This window comes from Sinocyclocheilus grahami, unplaced genomic scaffold (genome assembly GCF_001515645.1).
Source record: "Sinocyclocheilus grahami isolate Dianchi unplaced genomic scaffold, SAMN03320097.WGS_v1.1 scaffold593.1, whole genome shotgun sequence".
Classification (NCBI taxonomy): domain Eukaryota; kingdom Metazoa; phylum Chordata; class Actinopteri; order Cypriniformes; family Cyprinidae; genus Sinocyclocheilus; species Sinocyclocheilus grahami.
Window position 1 is genome coordinate 39,228 of NW_015505772.1, and position 10,862 is coordinate 50,089.

At 37.8% G+C, this 10,862-nt stretch overlaps 1 protein-coding gene across 1 annotated transcript; it reads right to left on the bottom strand.

The window, feature by feature from the left end:
* Positions 1-381: 381 nt before the first annotated feature.
* tmem135 (transmembrane protein 135) lies at positions 382-10,206 on the bottom strand. Its single transcript, XM_016240549.1, has 15 exons — positions 10,026-10,206; positions 6,054-6,181; positions 5,587-5,679; positions 5,319-5,352; positions 5,043-5,108; positions 4,378-4,424; positions 4,116-4,157; positions 3,815-3,982; positions 2,746-2,815; positions 2,348-2,515; positions 2,129-2,192; positions 1,970-2,046; positions 1,332-1,430; positions 940-1,007; positions 382-854 (listed from the first exon to the last, which is right to left on the bottom strand). Exons 1-15 carry the CDS (start codon positions 10,164-10,166, stop codon positions 707-709), a joined length of 1,413 nt encoding a protein of 470 aa, XP_016096035.1. The 5' UTR covers positions 10,167-10,206; the 3' UTR covers positions 382-706.
* Positions 10,207-10,862: the final 656 nt, after the last annotated feature.

Consider the following 10,862-nt stretch of genomic DNA (forward strand, 5'->3'; position numbering starts at 1 on the left):
TAACAGGTGGATAATAAATGTTAAGTTCTGTACTAATAACTTTCCATAAAGCCTGTACTTGAGAAGGTCTCAATATATTCCTATTTGTACACTAAAGACAGAAGAGATCATACACAACCCTGATGTCAGTAAGGTCTTTTCACATGGCTTAACCCGCATATCCTGACTATGGCAGACAGGTAATTACTGATTTGATCGTTTTTGGTAGGATTTGAAATGACAATGACCAAAAAATAATCCAGCATCACCTTCTGAGGTGGCCAACTGTGCTGTAAACAAATGTCTCTGTACTTTCCTACCTGGATTTAAAAACAGAAAAATTACAAACGCATTTTATAGTCTCAAAGCCGATTAGTTAATGCTGCAGACTATGAAACACAGAGGTCCCAGGTCAGATCCCAAGCAGTCCAGGAATTGCTGAGTTAGCGTGAACACAATCCTGCTCTGTCATTCTGTCCTTGAAAATCCAATAAGCAACCATTATCCTATGAACTTCAAATCATCTTCAGACAAACCGATGCAGATATTGTGCGTACACAGAGGTCACATCTTGCTTGCGGTAATTATATTGCAAAATGTTTCAGATCCACATCAACGTAAACATAACTGGCTTCACACTTTCACTTCACATTTAATGACATAGAGCGCCAGGGCAAGAGAATGTAAGAGAGAGAGATCGTGTGCAAGAGCTTTCCGTGCCTTCGTGTCATTGTTGGTCTATCAGCCCAGCTGCACGTCCGTTGTCGATTGGACACAGCACGTATCTGGGGTCAAGTTTAGGCGTGAAGTCACCGAAGTGTTTGGAAGCCTCTGTCCCAAAAACATCGAGCACTTTTCTGTTCATTAGGGCAAACCTGAACAGAGAAATCCATAACTTGACGTGTTCAAGAATTCATGTGCATATAAGACTTGTTAATCATAATTTCCACTAATACACACCTGCCCTTCGTCAACCGCAGTAGAAACTTCCAGTACGATGGTCTCAGGTTTTGCACTTCCATAACCGCCTGATAAGATCCACCCAGGACATGTTAACCAAAAACATTTAACTATGGGCATGTTTCTATCATGTTCACACAGCAAAACTATTCCTTATAATTTAAAACCTGACAAACTTATTTTGTTTGGCTTTTAAAGTGCACTTAAAATTGCTGTCTTTCGTTCATTTAAAAATTCTCATTCAGTTCATGACTGAGCCATCAATAAGTCACACTGGCACAAACAGCTTCTGCATTTTAATGTGCTTTGTATTTTCCCTTGGTGTAAAAGTGTCCTTGGTTATGCAGAAGGTGCTTTTAGTTAGGTAGATTTTAAAAACATTTTAAACGTACCGCTTGAAAACAGATGGCAGTGGAGATGGCATAGATTACTGTGTCGGCCTCAGAGAAGTACGGAAACTTGCCTGCCTCGATCCCTTTGAAATACAATGTCTAAAAAGACAGTGAATAGATTATTAGTAGACTATACATACACACTTTTATATTACAACCCGTATAAAAAAAAAATTCGAAATCAGAATATTTGTTAAAATGTTTATGAATCTTATTGAATATATAAGGTTTTTATGGTAATTTACTGACCACAAAAATTAATTACATATATATTCAAATTAAACCGGTTTATACATTTTAATACAAAAACAAATTTGTATGCGTTTTTCCAAGTTAGTAAATAATAAGCTCTCTCTCACAATTAATTTTTTTACATATTGTTTTGCCTTGAACTGAGTTTACACACATACATACATATATATATATATATATATATACACACACATACACACACATTTCATTCTGGTGCATTTTTTTTTTTCAATTTTGCGAAGTATTGATAAGAATTGATTAAAGAATTTTCATTTTTGAGGAACCCTTTAATTTTGGTCTATTCACAATTCTCTGAAACACCAGAGAAATCATTGAGAAGCAAATCATACTAATTTGAAATCTCTAAAAAGCCAGAGAATTGCTACCTCCACTAGTTTGGAGAAGAGGTACATGGAGATGGTGGTGCTCTTGTAAAAGAACATTGAGGTGCCAGCAAGAAAACCTGAAAAGATAAATGGAAAAAAAGGTGAGATGAGAACCTCTAATGGCTGTGCAAAGGGAAAAGGGTTCAAAACACTCTTTACCTGCTATGAGAGCATGGAGCTCATCGTCCAGGTTACGCATCCATCTCAGTAAACAGCTGGTGCCCTTTCATAAAATAGAAGCGAGTTGGAGAGAGAGAAAATTCACAACTGAAAAAAAGTTACTGAGAAAGGTGAAGAAAACAAAACCCCCTAAAAGCTGCAGAGAAACTTGCTGTCTCATAGAAAAAACAGCACTGGATTTTAGTGGAGATAAAGTACCTTGTATATACTGACAAACGATCCCAAGAAAGCTCCTAGCTGGAAGTTCTCTTTGTTGTAGAGCAGCCAGAGCAGTCGAGAGGGTTTTGTAAAGGCCTGTCTGAATGCTGATGGAACCTTCAAACAGCACTGAATGAGGTAACCCACGCTGAACATTCGGATGAAACCCTTCAAAAACACAAAGCATCTCAGAAGCTGCTCTCCAGAAAACATCTCGCAGCTTCATGTCAGCTGTCAGTTAGTGAGCAAAGGGCACTGCTATAGCGACAGAGCCTTTAACCCAGATAAACGCAACACGTTTATGCATTCACATTCTTTCTCTCCCATTCAAACGCAAATGCTCAGAACAAACATGAGTGATTTGAGAGACAGCAGGTTAGGAGGTCTCAGACGCTTACTTTAACACAGTAGGAGATGCAGTTGTCTTGATAGTGTTTGCAACATCTATGCCTGGGTCCATGTTTGCATCTAAAGGGGACAACACACACACAATGAATGCAAACACAAAATATGTAATGAGGCAGGGGAACATTCATGCATGAAAATGAAGCTGAATGTTGAACAAGCAGGACCGAAAATTAACTCCAAGTTTCAAATGCAAGTAAAAAAAAAACTATTTTTACCCACTATTGTTGTATATGCATTTGAGGTCACAATTTGTTTTTAAAGCAATTAATGATTTTATATTAAAAAAAAAAAAAATCTGTTTTTTTTAACACTATTCAAAGAATCCTAAAAAATGTTTCACTGTTTCCACAAAAAATATTAAGCAGCACAACTGTTTTTAACACTGATAATAAGAAATGTTTTGTGAGCACCAAATCAGCATATTAGAATGATTTCTGAAGGATCATGTGACACTGAAGACTGGAGTGATGATGCTGAAAATTCAGCTTTGCCATCATATAAATAAATTACATTCCTAATATAATTAAATAGAAAAAAGTGTGTCTAAAACTTTAATAATACTTCACAATATAACGGTTTTCACTTTTAAAAACATGTTTAAAAATCCTATTAACCTAAACTTTAACTTCTGAATACGTGTTGTGTAGTTTGGTATGTAATTTTCTCCCAGGCAAATATATATGGAAATTTGGTTTTAAATGTTTTTACTGTAGTCAATAAAATAACATTGATCTCAAACATTATTTAATATTATTAATAAAATTGATAGTTACCATTAATTATTTTCTTAAACATTTTTCATACTTAGAAAGCCTTAAAATTGATTTTGTAAGCTAATTTTTTCCCTTGTATTTTCAAGAATTAAAGAGACTTTAAGAGACTTTAATTATGTCCAGAAAAAAATATATTAGACAGTTTACCTTAACTGTAAGTTTTCATGGATAATTCTATAAGAATTTTCTGGTTGTATTTGATAGAATTACATTTTCTGTCAGAAACACCATAGTCTTATATACATGTTTGAAATGTATGCTTCCTATGTGTATTACTCTCACTCACATAGAGTCTAGGAGTTTGCGTGTAAATGCTCTGATGCAGCTCCCCCTGAAGGCAGGCGTGTGCTCCGGTCTCTCATCCGGTGGCTGCGCGTCTCTCTCCGAACCCTGTCCGTACGCATGCTCAGCCAGACAAGAGTGTGTCGGGATCTCCTCCTTGCCAACTATAAATCTGCCGCAGCCAGACACATAATCTCCTTTAACAGTCTGACATGAGTTGGTTATGCTAGGGCCTTAAGATCAGTGGCAAATCCTTGGGAATTTAAGAACTACGTGTAGTCATGTAAATCGATAAATAAACTTACTTTAAGGCAGAGAATGCAAAGCCATTCAGTCCGTCTTTACATCTGAAGATAAAACCAGAAGTTAGGAATTTAAAAGGGTCAATGTTTGTAATTGAACAACTACGTTTTTATTTGTGCCTGTCCATCACAATCTTGCTCCTGGAGGACCTCAGCAAGTCTTGGAGGAGCCTCTACTAATAAGATGACGTGTTAAAGAAATAAGATAACTAGGGCTGGCATCCTCTAGGACCAGGATTGAGAGGCAGTAACCTGACCAACTGACCTGAAGAAAAACATGTAGAGAGATGCGGTCAAGCAGAAGAGAAGAACCTGGAAAAGAGTGGAAATTATGAGACAGAGTCATCACATGAAACTTTATGATCAGTTCAAGGTTAGTTCACAGTAATAAAGCTTTTGCAAGTATGTAAAATGGTGTTGCATCATTAGCACTAAATGATCTCAGTGCATGATATGATAAGGTCTATTTAAACTAATGTTTGCTTGGGGTCAGGATGATTTTTTGTTGTTGTTGTTTGTTTGTTTTTGTCCCTTATGCTCAAAAAGTCTGCATTTATTTTATTTTTTTAAATACAGTAAAAACTGTAATATTGTGAAATATTATTACAATTTAAAATACATTAAAATAAAAAAACAGTTGTGATGGCAAAGCTGAATTTTCAGCATCATTACTCCAGTCTTCATTGTCACATGATCATTCAGAAATCATTCTAATATGCTGATTTGGTCTCAAGAAGCATTTCTTATTATTATCAATGTTGAAAACAGTTGTGCTGCTTAATATTTTAAAACCATGATACATTTTTTGATGAATAGAAAGTTCCTAAGAACAGCATTCATTTGAAAAATAAATTAATAAAAGCATTAATTTCTTTCAAAAAAATCTTACTAACCCCAAACCTCTGAACGGTAGAATGAACTGTAACGTACCTCTCCATGTTTCATAGGCTTAACAAGACCCCTTGTGACAGCCATCCGGAAAATCGTCTCCGTTGCCTGGAAATGACACGGAGCACTTAAGATCAAAATCAGCCGAGGTTTCCTTGAAACAGACAGTTTGGATCACAGCTTTCAAGAAAAAGTAACATAAGTGACAGATAACTAATGTGATGTTGACTACTGCCAGGAAATGGTCATGCAACTATGAAAGAACTGTCAAGACATAACGCAGCGGAACTGAAAAGAAGCAATGCGGAATCGGCTTACCAGGTTCGCCATGTAAATTGTTAGGAGTCCTCTCCTGAATAAGAAAACAGACAAATTATACAATAACTAATTGAGGTTTTGCGGCATCACTTTTACTACACTAATATAGATATTGTTCTAGTTGTCATTCTTGATGTGAATGGGCCTTTACTCTTTTCCATCAGAGTACATTTCCATATACAAGTTCAGTGTAAATTTGCTTTATACTTTGGATAATTTGTATAAAACAAAGACCAAAGGAAATCTGTGAGGAAATGTCAGGGTTAACCTGCTTTTCCGCTCTATTAGTATGGCAATGTATGAGGCCGGCAGTGCTGCCCCAAAGCCGGCTGACCAGGAGTAGAAACGTCCCAACAGCTTCCTGAATAACAGAGGAAAAAGAGAGGCAACAATGGAAAGGATAGCTGATCATTAATAATCATAAGCTAATGAACATGCTTTCAACTGAGGACAATATCACGGTTGACTATTTGTCTCATTTAGAAGGGATTAAAATAGTTCATTCACAAATTAGGTGAGTGGTCCGGTCATGCAGAATGCCAGTCATAAATCCCAGTACATAATTTATTTGATGTGTCAAAGGTCTTTACAGTCCTATTTGTACGGATATGTGCGAAGACTTTAAACGGCTGATAAGGACGGGGATTCAAAGGTTGCTCGTGTTCGAACAGTCACACACGTGGGACAGCAAACATTTCCAAGAATTGTTTGTTAGCAGAATTTTGTAAAGATTACCGGAGAATGCAGAAAAATGCAATGTAGAGGCCTCCATTTGCGGTCAGGAAAGATGTCGATTGCAGGATCTCAGGAAGCAACCTTTTCTTGTAATAATCCTTTTTCCTTCTTCTTAAAATTGCTGCAATCTAGAACACAGTAAAAAAAAAAATCTGTTATTCAAGGAAATCCATTTCTGACTTAGCTCTCAGTACATTGTTTTTTTCTTTAAGTGCTCTATTTTAAGCAAAGACATTGGCTGTAACTCATGTAACACATTGGTTTCTGTAGGCAACATGTTGACGCTCTGCAGTTTGTCACCCAAATACCACTGACCTACTGTCTATTGATAGATTGAGCCATAGTTTTTGCGAAACTGAATCGAATGTCAACTCTGCAACCCTACAGTTCAGATGTTGCACCAGTCTAACTGCAGTTTTGCAATGGAAGCTAATCCCTCTGTCCGAGCTATACAGCCAGTTATACCAAGTCATCACAGTCAAGTAAATACAAGATAACATTCTCTGGTGAATATATTTACTAATGTGGCATTTAGCCAACAACCTGAGGTTAAGCGGAATTAACCTTCAGGGCTCATTATTGTGTCCTTAAAAGCAGTGCACTTAAATTTGGTTCTTTTGAATAGAACTGGTTTAAAACTTCTGCTATAAAAAATAACTTTCCACCAGCCAGTCAAATGTTCAGTTTACCTCAAAATGTCTACTCTTAGATCACTGGTCGGTTCTAGCTTTGATAATTATGAATAGGTTATGTCTAAAAGAAACAATATAAACAGTTTCAATATAAAACATATCAATATAATATATTAACATAAAAACAATATACAAATAGTCCAGACTGACACGAATAGTTCATTCAGGAAGCAAACAAATATAACTAATGAGTTTAATGAGGGGCAATTCGCTCAGGCGATTCGTGAACGAATCTTTCAAACGGGTTCATTGAAAAGATCCGATTTGTTCACGAATCTGACATAATTATTGGTCAGTTTTAAAGGGGTGGTTCATTGCGATTTCACTTTTTTAACGTTAGTGTCTAATGTTGCTGTTTGAGCATAAACAATATCTGCAAAGTTATGAAGCTGAAAGTTCAAGTCAAATGGAGATATTGTCTTTTAAAATTCTGGCAGTTTAATGCCTACAAAAATGGCTGGTAGGGACTACAACAAGTTACTTCCTGGGTTCGTGACATCACAAACCCAGATAAACCCCGCCCTCTGGAAAAGGCAGCAAAGGGGGCGAGGCCATGTTGCGCTGCTTTAGAGAAGAGGAAGAGAAAACTAGAGGTGCAGTAAAAATCTATTCATACATGAATCGCGATTCTGACTTCTAACGATTCTAATGGACTCACAAGTTTCAAAATCAATGTTCTAAAGCAGCGGTTCTTAATACTGTTCCTCGCGTCCCCCTGCTCTGCACACGCTCTACATCTCTCTCTCTCTCACTCTCTCTCAGCTCAAACAATGAACTGTTCCAATTATACACTTTTTTTCACATAGCTATGAGAAGCGTTAAACACGGACGCGTGTGCAATTGCCGTACTGTATTAAAGCTTTAATCAGGATAAAACCGTATATTAAAAGCTAACATTAGCAGTAGCATTTACAAATAACAGCGTATCTAAAAGTATGAGACAACAACAAACAAAAAACATAGGCCTACCATTAAAAGCCTAGCATTATGTTAAAAATAATGCGTTGTTTAAAAAACGAAGCATTAACACATGTTAGACTGCACCCCATAAACACAATCAAGCCTAGGAAAAAAACAGTGAACCACCCCTTTAATGTGAGCCAATGGAAGTCCTAGTCAAATAAAACATCTTAAAGCAGCTTCATGTAACTTTTGGCGCTCTAGCGGTTACTAAACAGAACTGCACACATCCCGCGGAAGAACATTTCAACCGGAGCTACTTCTCTAAGTTTATGTCTATGGCGATTCACGCAGGTATGTGTTACTCCGCAGCGGTGACGACCCGACCAGGCTGCAATAGTCCGAATATAAGTACTTATTATAAGTGTACCGTAGTGGTTCGGAATAAGACAAAAACGCTGTTTGGAAGATGAATTCATGATGTACTTGCTCATTATATACATTTTGCTAATTTGGAACACAGAAAAAGATGCATAGTGCTGCTTTAACCTAAATCTGCGACCAAACAAGCTTTGGTGAAGACTAATGGTAAACAGTTTCGGCTTAAAGGGGTCATATGATGCTATTTTAAAGATCATTATTTTGTGTATTTGGTGTAACAGAATATGTTGACATGCTTTAATGTTCGAAAAACACATTATTTTTCAAATACTGTACATTATTGTAGGTCCTCTACGCCCCACCTCTCTCAAAACACGTAGTTTTCAACCAAGCCCCCTATTTTGACGAGCGCAGTCTGCTCTGATTGGCCAGCTGACCCAGTGCATTGTGATTGGCCGAACACCACAAGCACGCGTCGGAAATGTAACGCCCCTTACCATAATCGCGAGCTTCAAGCTTTCAAAGTAAATATCAAGACAGTTAATAATGTCGTTAATTTTACCATCAGTTCAAACCCGAAAGGGCAAGAGAGTCGCGTGACAGACACAGTGATGATGCAGTCACGTAGTTTTCAACCAAGCCCCCTATTTTGACGAGTGCAGTCTGCTCTGATTGGCCAGCTGACCCAGTGCATTGTGATTGGCCGAACACCACAAGCACGCGTCGGAAATGTAACGCCCCTTACCATAATCGCGAGCTTCAAGCTTTCAAAGTAAATATCAAGACAGTTAATAATGTCGTTAATTTTACCATCAGTTCAAACCCGAAAGGGCAAGAGAGTCGCGTGACAGACACAGTGATGATGCAGTACACAAGCCGCGGTTAAGACAGCTGATGTGCTATGATTTCTGACAGACAGTTCACTCTCCTGTGATGTGACCCTGTTCCCCTCACACACACACACACACACACACACACACAATGCGTTACTCTGCGCTGCGCAAAACTCCGCATTTGAACAGTCAATAGCAAGTACTTAAACTAGTAACAAAACATACTTACAGTCGCTGATTCAGAAGCGCCAGATTGTCATGGCAAAGTCGGAATTTACCCTTTTTTTTTTAAACAGCCTTTGTGCACAGCCAGCATTGTACTCTTCTAGGTTCAAAAAAACTGTCGTCCATAAAATGCGTTGCACAAATTCGAACATCTGTGTTGTGCTGTTCTGTTGTAAATCAATCTTAACCAATGATTCCTAATTGCTTCTACTTCCGGAAAGGCCAAATAAAGTGCTTTTGCTTTCGCACTGAAATACACAGCGTCTCCCTGACATCGCTGCATCAACACTACTGCTGTTCCTGAAGCCACGCCTTCTTTCTTTGCGTGACCATTTGGGCGGCATTATGCTAATATTTCCACATAGTGATGTAGATATGTGGGGGCGTGTTAGAATGAGGCGTTTTAGGTAGGCGTGGCTGACTCTTAACTTTTATAAAGAATATCTCTTTGGATTTGAGAGATTTTTACACTCCAAAGAGAAAGGAAAACTTGAAATCGCATCATATGATTCTTTAATGAGAATGACTGTGCAAATCTAATATACAAACTAAGCAGTTTATCATCAAATTAAGTGCGACACGCATAATTTTAATTCACAACATTATTCAAAAGAACGACACAAAAAGCAAACGTGCCTTAGTAACGTTATTGCACACAGTTCGCAGAGGATCATCTGACAGTTTGATCTCTATGATCCAGCAGCTCTCTGCCGCTTATCTGACCGTGTCATCAGTCTAACGACATTTATCTACTTTGAATATTATTAAATGTAAAACATGACGGGCTGAGACCGAGGTCTGTGTGTTTATTTCTAAATAACTTAGAAATAAGCGACTGTTACAGGCCCTCTCACCGTCCCGCAGGACTCTGGTGTAGCTGCCCGGCTAACTGCGCCCTTGCCCCGGCGAATGAACGGACAGACCCGCGCTCATACACTCACCAAATACAGAGGAGCATATATCTTGAAGGAGACCTCCAGAGCGCCGGCTGTCACCTGCAGGGTGGAGGTCGTACATGAGGAACTCCATGTGTGTCCTATCTCATAGCAGCTATGCGGTAAGGACTTGCTGAGAGCAGCCATGGTTAGCAGCGCGCCGCGGGAGCGCGCCTCCAGTTTCCTGCAAGAGCGCTCCCGGCGAGGGACGATTTACAACCAGAACCCATAGTAAAGACATTCATTTATATAATCCATTTAGTTATATTTGAATCATTCAGATACTGAAAGAAAAATCCTCAACGACGCAGTCTCAAAATAAAGCTAAATATTTATTTAGTTCGTTAGTAGCTGGAGGGTGTTTGCGAATGACGCTGGCTTTAAAATATAATTCAAAATCATAAAATAAAATGTACTGTAAATGACCTTCTATGTATTGCTATAAGTGTACTCAATCTTTTGAAATTCATCTTGCATAATTTAATAAGACAAACACATATTGGCACCCCTATAACATTTAGCAAATATAAACCAAAGTCATAAAATAAAAACGTAAATTAACTTGATGCATAGCTACAATTCGACTGTTAATAAACAGACAAAATATTAATAGTTAGCAAATATATCTGTCAATCTGACAAAATGTAATACTATGTAATACATTAAATATATACTTATATTATGTAATCCGACCTACACAAACCAGCCATCATTTTTATTCAAATGTTATTGGAGCTAAAATGAAGTGCACCAAAAACAACAGCAGAGGGCGATGGTAAAAAGTACACATCCTCTTTCATTTGTAATATCGCTTAAATCGCTGCACAAAATCGTTGGGGGGGG

Coding starts and splice junctions, on each gene's coding strand:
- tmem135 (XM_016240549.1), bottom strand. CDS start 10,166: ATGGCTGCTCTCAGCAAGTCCTTACCGCATAGCTGCTATGAGATAGGA. Junction 4,425..5,042: donor AGCCTATGAAACATGGAGAG/GTACGTTACAGT, acceptor ACTCTTTTCCAG/GTTCTTCTCTTCTGCTTGAC. Junction 4,158..4,377: donor CTCTACATGTTTTTCTTCAG/GTCAGTTGGTCA, acceptor TTTTATCTTCAG/ATGTAAAGACGGACTGAATG.